A 15,792-nucleotide genomic window follows, 5' to 3' on the forward strand; every position below is an offset into this window, starting at 1 on the left:
AATAAAAAATATGGCACTGAGTAAAGAAAATAAATGTCTGCCTGTGCTATGCAATTGTCAAGATATGTCAGTCCACATAGCAAGGAGAAGTATGTAAATATACAAATACACTATATGTATTGTGTTGCACATTTTATTTATTATGATTATAATTTAGGGGCAATTTTGTCATCCATAAATTCAAGACCACTTTCTCTTTCTCTCTCTCTCTTAAGTGCCTTACTGTTTCAAATTCCATATTAGGAAATGTTGACTTTTGTTTTGAAAGTGGTAACATATCTGCAACCAGTAACCGGTAGAAAATGAAAAACGGAATTCACAAACAATTACAAAATTCAAATAACGGATCAAATCAAAGGCAGCAGCTTAAACCATCAATTCAGTCATTCAGCTCAGCAACTAACACAAGCACACTGCAATTTTTTTTTTGCATATTCTGATATTTCAATATTCTTTGTGAAATAGTTTTAAAATATTTGGACAGAAAAGAAAGCAACAACAAACTATAACAAATCTGACAGTAATTTGATAGACTTTTGAAGATTTAGTAACTGCTTATCAGATTACTAAATGTTATTATAGCTACAAAAACATAAACACTAACAAACATCAATGCCTGCTTAGAAAATAATTGCCAATATCCTTCTCTCGCATTTATATAGTATGGGTATGAATATATATATTTTCAAACATCTCTGTTACTGTCTAGTGATAATGAGTGATCTGTAATTTAACACGGTAAAACTGAAAATGTGATGATCTCACCACTTTCATGCTTTTTTGTAACATGGTTAAAATCAAGGTTATAAAATAAAGGCTTGGAATACAGAGTCCTGTGCATTAAAAAAAAAGCGTAGCTTTGGTGATACACAAAAGTAGTACTCATACACTGCACCATTTGGCAGTAAAACGGTCCTACCTTTGGCTGCATGCATGAGCACATAAAATCAAGGTAATAATCAACTAATCAGATGTTTTCCATCACAAATTGGCCAAAACTGAGAACAAACATTGTTAACTGCAAGTTGCATTGCTTCTCCTGGTAGGAGGAACCACCACCACGCAGAAATGAGTATTGCTTGAGTTGCATAGTCACATGAACTAACTGTTTTTTCACCTTCCCTCCCCACCAAGAGAAAACATATGGCCAAAAAAAAGGTGTGAAAAGAGTCCAAGCTTCATATCTTCAATGTGTGAGCATGTTTCTTGCAAAGAGGTTTGTCCTTCTTTGAAAAGAAGGCCTGGCCCTCCAGCGTGGTGCAGCACACCTGTAGAAAGCCCAACACACACAAATAAACACACAACAACAAAAAGAGGTTATCAAACATTATTCTGTATCTTATTAGAAATTATGATAAAAATGTCAGAACTGTGTCTATCACATTGCTGTTAGAGACTCTAGTGCTGAGTGTGCGCCAAACAAACCATTTTGCAAAAGCTTGGGCTACAAAATTACTTATATGAAATGGAAATTGTTGGACTTTAATGTAAAATATTTATATTTTTTTTATTGGTGACTATTTTTGCAATACAAATTCTACAGACAAGGCAATCAGATCAAACTAAATAGTTGTTTGGAACACTCTGTCTGGCTCTGTGTTGAGATTGTATTTGTGTCTGTTTCATCTGGATGCAGTCAAGAGATGACCAAGCCAAATGCATAAAAGTCTCTCAATTGTTCAAGTGTGGGAAACAAATGTGCCATATGTGCTTTTCACTGGATGGTCTGAATTGACAGTGATGCGTGTCAGTGACCTTCACTTACAGCACAAACAAAGCAGGTGTCATGCCAGGTGTAACCAAGGGCCTCCAGGAATTTGTCTCCAGCCTCGATGGGGAACTCACAGCCATGGCAGCCAGTCCCAAACAAATTGTAAAAGTCTTTTTAAAGATAAAGAAGAAGACATTAGATATATTTACATACATTATTTATTACGTTATTATGGTGCGACCCAAACAAACTTGAGATCATAGAGAGTGCAGTGGACAAAGTGTGTGATTGAGAACAATTACAATAGACCAGATCATTTTACTGATAACCCTTTAAACATTACTGTGATTGTAATAAAAACAGAAGTCTGTTTGCAACAGAGAGATACTTATGTCTTTCCATCCACATAGTGTTTTTCCTGAGACAGTATTGACCATTCTTAGTCAATGTGTCCACTCAGCCCGCTATACAGTCATCTGATCACCATATAATACCCATGGTTGTAGTCTTGATCACTTAAGTGGGCATTCACAAGCCTACAGGGAGTAGTGTGTCTCACATCAGAAAAAGGCTGACAGAGAGTACACATAACACATGCTTGTTCTACTGTTGTTTCCAAGTGGTAGTTAGAGCTAAATGTATAGCAGAATTCACCACAGTCCACTGCTTCACACCAGTCTGGTTTCTGTAATTCACCATGAAACTGGTTTTAGGACTTAATAAATTATAATAAATCCATCCTTAGCTATACCCACTTAGAGCCTTTTCTGCTAACATTGGGGGAGAGGCAGGGTATGTTCTACACGTCGCCCTCAATCATACCATTTATTCTCACATTCACACCTAAAAGCAATATAGAGTTACTGAGTGCAGTGCTAACCACTGCACCACCATACTGCCAAATTACTGATTAATATTAAATGATTAAATCAATAAATCAGGTAACATTATTAGTCAATAACTAATAGGTTGGATTTGGCTTGAATATAATCATTCATTCCACAAACTGACAACAATGATATTGTATCTAAAATGGTCAAGATAAATATTACTAAAGATTGTGAAAAATATGACCCATATTTTTATATTTTTTTCATACACAGTAGCTATATGCTATTAGATAACTCAGTTTAACTGATTTATTAATTATATTTAGATTTTTTTTTTTTGGACAACAAATGGTATGATCTTGGTTACCATGAGCAGTTTATTTGCAGAGGTGATATATGTCCACACACTTGTGGCCCTAACTGACACTTTCAAGTATTGGGGATGACCCATCATATCTCACCTTGTTCACAGTATGGTTCTCCATCCTCCAGGTGGAAGGTGTTGTTTCTGATTGGTTTCTGACAGCAAGCACAGAGAAAGCAGTAGACATGCCACGTCTGTTTGAGGGCATTTATCACCTCCTGGGTACAAAGGCAAACAATGTGGTGAGTTGGAGACCTCAGTTTGTTTTGACGTGCACTGCTCTCGTTCTGTGTGTCAGTCATAGTAACTGGAAAGCTAGATCCGCTTTACCAGAAAGTGAAGAGGACACATACCCCCATGTTAGTTTCCTTGAGTGCATCATTTGTAACACTGCAGCCTATGTCATTTGTAAAGAAAATAACCTTTTTTTCTTCTTTTTTTTTTTTATCATGAATCCTTGCTGGGTCAGAATGGACAAATGCATCAGTGTTACCTACAATCTGTCCTTTTCTCATGTCACACTTCAATATTACTTTTTTTTTTTCTTGTGGGGCCACATGACCCAGCTTAGAATAGACATACTGACTTATTTCCCACCCTTAAACTGTGAGAACAAGACAGGACAGAGAATCAATGGAAAGTTGGTGGGCTGGAGTAAAATGAAGGATTAGGAGAGAGGGAGTGAGAAAACGGGTTAATAAGAAGCCGTAAGCTGGTTGAAAATGTGTGAGAAATAGAGGGTTGAAAGGGACTGAGCCTAAAGAGGCTAGAACACGTGAGGGATGAATGTCAGAGCTGCCATGAGAGCACAGATTTCAGCTTCCTGACACTCTGGGTTCAAGCTACACCTGCAGCCTCAAGGCCTCTAAGCCTAATTCTCCTAACACCCCAACCTATACTGCATTCCTGAGTTGCAGTGGTGGTCACCATAGATATTTCTCTACACCTACAACTTTCCTGCGCTGATCTTCTTAAAGCTACCAGCAGCAACCTTTTTAAAAGTGACCCTTAAATAGTGGCACCATCTGTACATGTTATGCCCCTTTACTATTTGGTCTCAAATTGATAACAATATGTGTAACAAAGTAAATGCAGTCCAGATGAAAGAGTTCCTTTGTAGTTTACTTTAATATATATTCAGGCCTGACAGCTATTAGAATCTACAAGCAACTTTATTTATTGTGCTGTATTGTTATAGTATTGGCTAACAAGTTTCTTTATGCATCCAGTTGCCCACTTCAAACCCCTCAACATCCTGGTGTCCTATTTTGAAAAAAATACAAGGTAGTGAAGATTAAGAATTACAGATACAGTGTGGTATATTTAGTTGCAGAAAGTTAAAGCCCCACATAGACTAACATGCACAAAATGCTGCATACTGTTTCATCTTTTCTGAGCACAAAATAGAAAAAAAAATATTACAGAAAAATGGGGAAAACAAAAAAACAGAAATTAAGTCAAAGGCTAACACGCTTGCAATTAAATACCACAGCAGAGTGCTATCGCCTTTGGTCTTCAAACAACAGGTGGTGGAGTTCAAAAACAAAAGGCGCACACATGTCAAGGCCATCTGCACAGTAAGTGACTGTGTTACTCGTTTAAAATCTGTATAGACTAATGGGTAAATATGAAGACTAGCAAAGCCTTCATCCTTCTCTACATTTATATTGCACTGCTCCCTCTGTTGTCACACACCAACTCACCCCCAGTATCTTGGCCTGGCAGCGGCTGCATGTTGGAGCGAAGAACTCTTCATAGCAGTGTTCACAGTAGACGGATCCCTGTTCTTCCACAAAGCCGACATCTGCCAGGGACGTACGGCAGTGGGCGCAGTTAAATTCCTCTTTATGCCATGATTTCCCCATTGCTACCAAAAATGGCCCTCTGAAAAAATAGACAACAGAGACAATAGGATAGGTAGGAAAGTTATATATTGGTAAATAATGAACCCATATGAGAAATCGGAATTACTTGTAATCTCACCCCGTCATAAATGCATGTATAAGTGCAAAGTACTACACAGCTCAGCTTTGTCATTTATTCACTTATGGTTTACATATTTGCCCTCTGGGGGCTATTTGTACATCTGTAATATGGCCTATCAGATGTACAAATAGCCACTAGAGGGCAAATATGTAAACCATAAATTAATAAATTAATGAATTCTAGTGCAACATTTATTCACTCTCAAAATAAATTTGTCAAACCTTCTACCAATTATAACTCAACAAAAATACTTTTGGCTCCCTCTCCTCTCTTCCCTCTTTAAAAGAGCCGCTTCATTGAATATTATGATTTATTCCTGATTTTTGAATTTCTTCTGATGTGATTTCTTTAACATATACAGAAAACTGATTATAATGTTTAAAATGTTCGATAATTTAGTCTTGTGTGGTGATGATTATATGTGGCGGTTTCATACAAGGCCTAAAACCTCAAAATAAGAGCCAGTTTAATGATAATGTATTGAGAAGGGCTTCAAGTGATTAACTTGAGAATTCTTTCCTCTTTAATACATTTTAATTAAGCAAAACAGTTATTACACCATCAACATAGTTGTTTATAAAATTTCTGTCTATTAACTAACTGACTAATTATTTTAGCACTCCATTCAAGTCACAAGTTGCTACAGAAACAAGGAAAACATTTTAGAAATGTGACCATCATCCTCTGCTTCCACTCGGACAGCACCATGGCCCTGTCCACTTTGATGATTAGGTAAAGTGGGAAAACAACGGAGACTAATTTACTCCACACAATAGCTGTGCTTATCTGAGCTTACTCTGATAGCAGCCCAAGCTGGCATCCATTAGCATATGAGCAGCCTATCCTAAGTGATATGTAATCTTAGTTGACACAATCTGGGAGATAACGCTCGGGTCAAGGCAGTCAGCTACCGGACAAGAGGATCGGTAAACAGCAGAGAGGAAGAGGATGAGAGTTGCTATAGTGATGTGTTCTTGTGTGCCACTCTGAATGGATTTAAACAACTTGTATGTGGACTTTTCTAGTGTAAATGTGATGTTTTTGAGACTTTGTACAGTTGGAAAATCACATTTGTGTTGCCTCCTCTATTTCATAAAGTCTTAAGACAAAAGTCAGTGATGCCTTATTCATCAGATCTAACTCCACATCCCCTATGTATGCAGAGCCGGCCTTACCTATGTTTCAACCGTTTCGAATGAAACGGGCCCCGGTGCACCAGGGGGCCCCCAATTGTCGTGCAAGAATTGATAACTCACCGGGCAACAGCGATGATCCATTTTAAAACGACATACTTCCTGTGGCGGAATTTGGCTCATGGTGTGTCCTGGCTGTGCGGTTTGAGTGATGAATTGTTTTTATTACTTTAATCCTTTGATAATTTACCTTGACATATAGCGCCAATACTGACACCTTACTGTCCGTTATGATTGATTATTACCACACTTACTATGTTATTGCAACCAGCAGAGCTAACTAGCTAACTTATTAATTGACGGCTATATATTTACCGTCCCACCTTGTACACTTATGGTTTTAAGTCACAATTTATTTTGTGTAGGCTATCTGAATTTGTCTTTGTTGAAACATTCCAGCATTAAATTTTTTTTCAAAAAATTAAGATAATTTCTAACAATCACCAACTTGGTTGCTTTAATCTTATAGTTTTCGAAGGAAGCCCGGTCTGAGCTTCTGAAACGGGCCCTAAGATGCTTTGGGCTGTCCCTGTATGTATGACATCTTGAGTATAACTTTTACTGTCTGTGTTTAAACATCACATTCTAAATTCTTACTTTTAAACATTACCTTTGCATTGGAGACGAGTTTCAATTGATCCCTGTGTGCAACAGATATCATCCCACAGTGTAATCAACTGCAGGTGCAACTTAATTCCCTTAACCCTTATCGTTACTACAGTTAGATATATACTAGTTCTACAGTTTCATACACAGATTGCTTACTCGAGATGGCTTCAAATTAATTCATTTAAGTACCTCAACGGGGCACTGAATGATTAAGGATCGGACATATTTCCTTTCCCATTCCTAATTTGTTTGAGTATAAATTGATGTGTGAGCAGCCAAGTCAAAGACATCACCTGTTTTTTGATTACCCTTGTGCAAGCAGTATATGGGCATGATATGATGGAACTAAACACCATGCATGTGCACTGTTTCTTTCACAGTTATAACTATAAATGGTCACGACAGTCTCTGACAGAGCCCATGCATTCTCCATTCATAACATTCCCACACTGCTCATGAATGTTACAAGGATACTTGTACAAGGATCACATATTCTCTGTAATCCTTCCAATGCATGGGTCATTTTTATGATACTATTAAAAATTTCAGCACTTACTTAAATCCGATTAAGTCACATATTGAAATCATAATTCTTTTGTGAAGCTTGGTCTTTATCAAACACACAAAAACAGGGTTCCTGTCTTAGCTTTCACACAATCACAGACTGAAACCTACAAGACCCTAGTTAGTCAGCTCAGTAATTACGAATCACAGTCACATGCTCTTGCTGTTACTTCCACTATTTTGCAGATGTGCATGGACAGACAAACTAAACCTTTTTAGAGCATCCATCAGCTTTTGGAAGTCATGGTACTTCTCTCCAGCTGCTTCAGTCACAGCTGGAGAACATTTTCAAACAGTGTGTGCATATGTGAGATCTTCTGGTTTAGCCAGTTGGAAATTTGGCCAAGAAAACGAATGCATATAGGCACATGGTTAAGGCAATTGAGGGAACACTGACTGCTACTGGGTCGTAATAAATAATAAGAATAGTATTCTTTGCTATTCAGGGTGCATGAAGTAAAACTGAAAACAGAATTGATCATAATTCATAATCCAGCATACTGTTATCAAATAACATATTACATACCTCAAGTTCCTGGTGGTCTACAGTGTAAAAGTGCTTTTTGAAAAAAAAAACCTGTTTAAGGAATACCAGGGAACTGAGAGCTTAATGGCAATAAATGAATACATTACATAGGATGTTATATATTGTATGTGTTTAGGGATTAATTGAGATGCCTGGTTAAAAACAGAACAAAAAAATATATACAGACAGTCCACAAATACATTCTTTATTATATATGTCCCTCACCTTATGACCATGTTGCAGTGGGCGCACATAGGTGTGCGAGTCCCAGCTGGTATATGTTCTGCCATCTGGACCAGGGTGTCTTCATCTTTAGGGTGGGGCTGAGGAACAGGACGGGGTGGGACTGGCCCGCTTGACACACTGGCACTGCCGTTACCCTTCATACCAAAAGATGGGGTGAGCAAACCAGTCTTTGGACCATAAACTGCAAAAGGTAGAAGAGACATGAAAGGCTGTAATGGTTAAGAAACAAAGAAGGATAGATAAAAGAAAGGAGGAATAGATGTAAACACAAAAATAAAGCACGTACAGCATCACAAATGGTGTGTGTCTGTGTTTTCTTCCCAGTTTTGTAAGTTATTTGACCTTGACCCTCTTTGACGATACACCCAGCAAGTGTCATGGTGGTGCACGCAGCTGGCTGACTACTGTTGTCACAGCTATAGATTCTCCCCATCAATCTTCAGCAACACACTAAATATTTCAACGTTCAACAGATTCCTATAGTGTATGTGCGTACACACACACGAACACACACAACCACATAAAGACCACCAAGACATTCCCTCTGCTAAAACCCAGACACCTGGCTAAACATGTAGCTTGGCCTTTGATCTCCACACTACATTTGTAACTTGGCTTTAGCATTACATGTTATGTTTAAGTGTGTCTGCTGGGCAAGACACATGGCTGGGTTTTGAAATAATATAGGGGGTAGTAGGGTTTTCATTCTGGAACCAAATCATCATGAAAAACAGAGAGCTTAAGTTTAAATGTTTGTTTGACAGTCGTAGATGAAGCTAAAAGAGACACGAGATGAAAGGTTTTGCATCCCAAGAAGGCGATTGTGTAGCTAAAAGTTCATACGATAGAAATTTGTTACATGAAAGGAAAAGTTTAAGGTCAAGCTATTTGAAACAGTTTGATGTTTCAGCCTGTTAGTAATCATGCTAGATTACACTTCGTAAGGTTGCATGTTAAAGGTGAAGCTACTGAAAGAATAAGAAGAGCAGGAAAGTGAACGGTGCAATAGTGTGTGTCTGTGTTTTCAAATTTTAAACATGAGAAAATTGTTTTATGACTGGCATTGGCAACAAGCCAGTTGCTGAACGCCTCGTTTCTTTAACTGCAACTCAAGATTCAAAATGGGCTTGCTGCTGCTGGGGCGCTATATGGCCAACAGTATATTTTCACGAGCCTGGGTCCCTGGGTAAGTGACTACATTTACAACTTTTGCTGAGCAGCAGTTACATCAGGGAAATAAGTGGAGGACAGGACGTGTTAAAAGACTGGGTGGGGTATAGAGGCTTATGTTTATAGTCATATCCAAAGAGAAAAAAACGTGTTCACAAATAAATAGATAATAACATACATACTGTACATAAATGTAGATGATAACCAGGACAATGCACAGATCTAACATAAAGTCTCAGAATCTATAGGCCGAGTGTGGAGTATGGGCATTAAACTGAAGCTCTGGGCCTTGGCCTTAAAATTCAATTCATACCTCCCGACAGGTCCCTTTAATAAATATTATTTTTCTGACAGAGTAGATCTGCTGCACGTGTGACTGAGCAAGGCGCCACAGGCAGAACTGGGCCTTCTCGCCTGTTTAATGGCCTTCCCCAGCGGAAAAACATGAGAAAAGGAAAAGAAAGTCTGCAATTACCTATTTCACAACATATGTCACGCTTCAACCATGGAAAATAAGCCTCTTTCCCCTTGCTAACGGGCTGTAACAACATTCAATCCAACAGCCGTAAATCAGTTTCACACAATGCCAGGATTGGGAACCAAAAAAATTTTGTGAGAAGAAATATCACTTTTTTAGCTGCAGGGGGGAATAAATTAATCAATCAAAAAGCATATTTAAAAGAAGATTTAGCTATTTCTAAATAAGAGGTTATTTTTAGGATTCTATTTGGAGAAGTCTGCTTTTGGGTATGCATACATTCCCTGTGATTTATATGCTAAGAAAACAGTTCAAGCACCTCAGTCTGATTATACTCCGCTAGTTAATTTCGTAAAGAAAATACCACAAATGCCTACAGTAAAAACAACTCTCACACAGGGACATACAGATATACTTTTGTTAGATTTGGCAGCAGATTTAATGTGCTGTCCAAAAGATTTCATGCAGCCATGGCAAGATGAGTAAAATATGTTTTTCGGTCAGTGAAATTAATGTATTATGTTTACTATACACTTTAAAATGTGTTCATTTTATTTTTAAAACAGTTAACAGGAGACAAATTGTCCCTTGCTACCAGGTCCATAAATCATATTTTAAACAGGGTGTAAAAATGCCAGCTGGCAATAATTGTAATAATTGTATCACATGTGGACAGGAGAGAGCACACAAAGTGCTTACCATGGGTTTTAGCAGGTCCTTTGATCATAGTCTTCACAGCTGCAGACTCATGGGTGTTGAGTTCAGGTTCATCACTCTCTTCACTGTGCAAGGGAAACATAAATGATATGTGATTCACTTAATACGGGTAGTAATCAAATTCCCATTAAAACTGTACACCAGAATACATTGCCCTCACATATCCAATACTAAACAAACTCTAACTGCTTTACTTAAATTACAGTTATACAAGATACATATTCCTACTTTGTATTTGCATCCCGCTCAGTCAGAGTGAAGTCCCATACAACACTGACGTAGCTGATTATGTTTGTGTTTGTACAGTATAGTTCGTGTCTTAGTTTACTTGTTATTTATTATCTTATTATCTCTCGCAAATGTTATTTTACTCATAGCTGACTAAAAATAAGACGAATAAATGGAAAAAAATAAAACAATACCAGCACGGCCAATTTTCTCAAGTTCCTGTCAAAATACAGAAAGACAGACTCCAGACCACCTACCTGCTGACAGAGCAGAGACGGTATGGTACCAACCAAAACACAAAATGCTGTTACAGCCAAAACAGTACAGTGCTTGACTTCATGGTACACTTCCTCCCTGTCAGTACAGTATGCACAAATATGTTGCCCATGTGCCACATTCATTGCAGAACAAAGTCCAGGCGACAGGACTGATGATGGATAAGAGACAAATAGGTTTGCCCAGCACTAATAATACAGCACACTCCTTCAAAAGCGATGCCAGAATATTAATTTAAATGACTCAGATGAGAGAGACTGACCACATCGGAGTGAAATATGGCATGTAGTAATGTGAAAAAGTAGCTCTTCCAGATGGACAGTGAACAGATGTCAGACTACCAGTATTAATGCAGAAGGGGAGACAAAGATCTGGTAGTACAATGCAGAATATGACCATATTTGTTCGAGTCATTCTATATTCTTACAACCAATGTATATACAGTACAGGTAAACACGGTTGCCTCCATCCATTTTTAAACATTTAGATACTTGAAGTCATGGAGACAAACTGAATGGGTGTCCAAGGCAACATTGGCAGTCAATGCTCATGGACCCATAGAAATAAAACAAAATTTCATATTTGGGTCAAAGGATAAGTCATTTTAAGAGGCACTGTTGTAAAATTTTGCGGTGATCACATTAAAAACTATGTCAGAACAATAATTCATATGATGAAATACAGAAAATGACCATAATGGATCAGGGGTATTTCTCATTATACAATACAGATAAGCTAGGCATAGAACTCCGATGGGTTTTTAGTCAATATTTGGTAAACATTGCTGTGGTAGCACACAATGACACATTTTATCTCTGAAGAAAAGTAAACATATAATATCTGTGACATTGTTTTGAGTACTTGCCCAAAGTTTCAGAGGGCAGCAGATATTTGCTGAGGGTAACTTATTCTTTTTGAGGGTCACACAGTCCTTCTTGGTTCAAAACATTTTCTTGTAATGCAAACACGTGTCTTTGAGCAAAATACTCCCACGTGACGGAACATGTTCTTTACTTGCCGTAGATGTTTTTCAGAGCACAATGCTCTTACTAGGACAAACACGGTGCCAAATCTACATGTAAGGCAACACCTGCTGTCTTTGTCTAAGAAAAGTATTTGTAGGACACGTTTCCATTAGATAAATTTAAGTTATCATCAATTAAGGTTTTATTAATCAATTGTCCATAACTGTCCATAACATCTGTAATTATAAAAGTTCCTTCACATGATGTGCAATTATTATCACATAGATGATAAATAAAACATAAACAAATGAGGGAAGTACATAGTTTGAGAGGTTTTCTTTTTTTATTGGACTATCGAGCAATAGAGCAATGAAATGTTTTTGTAGATTTGGTTTGAACTTCAGTTTATTTTTCTGGTTAGGTTCATGTTTTACAGACAAAACAAATTTGTCCTGATATCGTAGTGGAACGGAGCAAAACGTCTCAGCTCCTCAATCAAATGTTACCACAAGGCCTCAAGCTCACCACTTCCTTTTGAAATGATGCAAAATGAATAACCTCTCTATAATATCAAGTGTGTGTGTGTGTGTGTGTGTGTGTGTGTGTGTGTGTGTGTGTGTGTGTGTGTGTGTGTGTGTGTGTGTGTGTGTGTGTGTGTGTGTGTGTGTGTGTGTGTGTGTGTGTGTGTGTGTGTGTGTGTGTTTTTAAGTATGTGTATATTCGTGAGTGCCAGCTTAGTTGCTTGGGTGGGCCAACAATCTCTCCCCAGACGTATTACAACCATAATGCAGATTTGTAGTCGATGCCAACAGTTGGATCACTGCTGTCTTCCCCTTGTGCCTGGCTGTTAGGGGACTCATGAGACAAGTGTTATGGCAACTGCAGTCATAGTTACATTGAGTTGAGTGAGTGAGAAAGAAACAAAAACAGAGAGAGAGAGAGAGAGAGAGAGAGAGAGAGAGAGAGAGAGAGAGAGAGAGAGAGAGAGTGACAAAGACTGTAAGAGGTGAACAGAAAGGCAGAGAGAGACAGAGAAGAAGATAGAGGAGGAATGTTGCACCTCTGTTGAGAAATTTCATTGAACACACACTTCATTTAAAGAGATGGGACATTTGTAAGATTAAATGAACTCTGGAGAGTAGGGGTTCACCATACAGGGTGACTTCTAAAATCATCAATTCAGACTTTCTTAATGAGTGCTTAAACTGTGTAACTGTGGACTCTAGTGGTTGTGGGATATGTAAGAGATATGAGAGGAAAGGAAAAGATACTTTACATTTACCTAAATACATAGACAGCACTGACTGGAGAGGATAAGAAAAGGTCCCCCTCTTCTGCGGCAGACTGATGCCAAGACACCCTTTGGTGCAAAAAGATAAAATCACAAAAATTGGGATGATGAATAAGGCTCAGAAACTAATACATACAGTAAACCCAAAAATGTGCCAGAGATCGCAGTTAGGTGGCTGTTGAAAATGGTATTTCCATCTCTGTTACATTAAAAAAAGATTTATACTCTGAAAATGTGCATTTCAACTGAATAAATAAATGGTTAAAAATGCATCTGATTAGTATATGCATTGGTAAACACTGAACATACAAGCTACATTGCAAAGCCAATCCAATGATTGTGATAAATGCACCCAGTGGACTGTTGCGTTAGCATTGATTCGAGCTAATCAGCCTATACTCAGTCCTACTCTCTACAGGAAAGAGACTGTCAGGCTGCTGAGCATCTGTCTTCATTCTCATTATCAGTTTATCATTTTGTATGTCATGTGTTTGACAGAAGGAGCCTTTGGATATGGTTTATGTATCTACAGCCAAAGATAAAACTGAAAGTAGTATCATCCTGTCTGCAGCTAGTTGGCACCATCGGCCAACAAGCTGCATTTCCACGAGATCCCTTTTAGATGTTCAATGCTGTGAAAAATGTTGTATAGACCAACAGTACCTCCACTCCTTCACTGCTTGTAGCCCTGAACATTTTTACTTTAATTACTGTACATTAATTCGCTCCAAGCGAACTAGGGATGCAAAATTCGGATTACTGGGTGGGTGCTGAATTTACTGCTCTATTTGTGTGTTCCCTCTGCGTATTCGGAAGTGTGTGATCATCTGTTATGGCCTTACTGTGGACATAAGTTGGAGTATAAGTATATAAGTTTGGAGGATATTTTGTTAGCAGACAGTAGACAGCTAATTGCTATAATAGAGAAAGGAATTATAACTTGCACAAAAGGTCCAATGCCTGACCAGGACGCCCCACAGATTTATTGTTTCTTATAAATTTAATCAGGGTCTGACCACCCGCACATTCATCTTGGGACTGCGTAGGAGGTTCTGACACCCAGGTGGCAAACAAGTGTCTAAAGTAACCATGAAGGTAAGAAAGAAGGGAAATTAAGCAAGTAAATAAGTAAGAAATCTGCTAATAAACGAAACGCATTTCCTTCTATATGGAGACAGAAACAAGAACATCAGCGGGCATCAGATTATCAGGTAGAATGGTCCTGAAAAGAACAGGACAGACCTCATCCTCATCATGCTGTTAGGCTCTTAAACTCTGTTTAAAGACTATAGGGCCATCAATTTAAATTATCTTGGCCAACAAGCTAACAACATCCATTCACATTAGCTATGGTAATTGGCTAACAACAGGTGACAAATAGAGCAGGAAATAAGATGCTCCCCAGTCCTTCATTCATTAGAACCAATTACAGTGCAGCTCGTTAATATTCTCCACCAATCAGGCCAATTACATGTGAACCTGACTGTATTCTGCAAGACTGATTGGTTTTATGCAGAGCTCTGCTGTTTGTTTCTGGTTCAATAGTAGCTAGTTAGATTGCTGACCATCTGGACGCACTGGGCTGCATATGAACCTCGTCAACTGCGAGGGATAATTAAAGAGGGACTGGAGGAAGGAGGGACAGTAATAGATTTGTTTCCTCTTTTTTATCTGTCTTTCTCTCCTGGTCTATTCTGTGTTCTACTGTTTTTGTGCAACCTTGAACAATTCACTTATTATCACTATCGGTGGCCTTTATTTACATCTCTGCTGTTCTTCCTGTGTTTGTGTTATCTGAGGTCTATTGTCAGCATCATTCACTGCCTAATACTGACACTTTTTGTTTGCTGGTATTCAGAGATAATGAGGAAAAAGTGTGTATTTAAGTCCCCCCAAGTGTTTACACATGTAAAGCAACCCCTTGTGTACTGTAGCTCCAACAAGAACTTGTATTACCCATCTAATAAATGTGTTGGTTTCGTTTGAACGTTGGACACATGGTCATTAACATAGCTGACTGCTGTCCAGCAGCTCTCTCCACCACACGACAGATGGTCGATAATTTAACACTGTGGATATTCTTTGGATCAAATTTAGTCCCCACACACTATACCATCCATGCGTGTGCATTCACACTCAAGCAGTGACAAAGACATCCATCCACGCAGACACCCACTCAAACTCTTTCACACAATCACGCACACGCACATACTTTTCAGACTTCACGGTTTAACTGTGTACAGTTGTGTCCACTAACCGTTGACTGATTTCTGTGAGATGCTGCCAAGTTGTTTCACAGTGACCACAGAATGTCAGAGCTGGTATGAACTGTCGCCACAGAGACATATGCACCGTGTCTTTTGGTGTTGGCACAGCTTGAATAAACACGGCTTTTTCACAGCCATTAAAGGCATGTTCAGTGAATACCACAGCCTTGTTTATGCTGTGGGTTAAAAATAATTACACTTCTGAACATCGTTTTATAAAATATTTCTTATACTAGTCAAATGATTGTCGGATGAGTATAAATAACCCGACTTTCCTCTCGGGCCCTATGGAGCAACAAATAAAATATATTTTTCAATCTTAAAATCATCTTCCACGTGCTAATTTGATTTGTTCGCAATCAGCCGGTACG

The 15,792-nt window shown here is 38.4% G+C and overlaps 1 protein-coding gene across 1 annotated transcript in view; it reads right to left on the bottom strand.

The window, feature by feature from the left end:
- Positions 1 to 682: 682 nt before the first annotated feature.
- The window catches only part of pdlim5a (PDZ and LIM domain 5a), a 69,668-nt gene continuing 54,558 nt past the window's right edge, over positions 683 to 15,792 (bottom strand). Inside the window, exons 8-13 of the mRNA XM_069699427.1 lie at positions 10,377 to 10,459; positions 8,009 to 8,210; positions 4,609 to 4,789; positions 3,003 to 3,123; positions 1,766 to 1,881; positions 683 to 1,268 (exon numbers count right to left, since the gene is read on the bottom strand). Of these exons, the coding sequence (XP_069555528.1) occupies positions 1,179 to 1,268; positions 1,766 to 1,881; positions 3,003 to 3,123; positions 4,609 to 4,789; positions 8,009 to 8,210; positions 10,377 to 10,459 (793 nt within the window). The 3' untranslated portion in view covers positions 683 to 1,178. The remainder of the gene's footprint in view (positions 1,269 to 1,765; positions 1,882 to 3,002; positions 3,124 to 4,608; positions 4,790 to 8,008; positions 8,211 to 10,376; positions 10,460 to 15,792) is intronic.

Source organism: Brachyistius frenatus, unplaced genomic scaffold (genome assembly GCF_029030835.1).
Source record: "Brachyistius frenatus isolate BFR_SWC_R1_liver_20210118 unplaced genomic scaffold, ASM2903083v1 Contig_30, whole genome shotgun sequence".
Taxonomy (NCBI): Eukaryota; Metazoa; Chordata; class Actinopteri; family Embiotocidae; genus Brachyistius; species Brachyistius frenatus.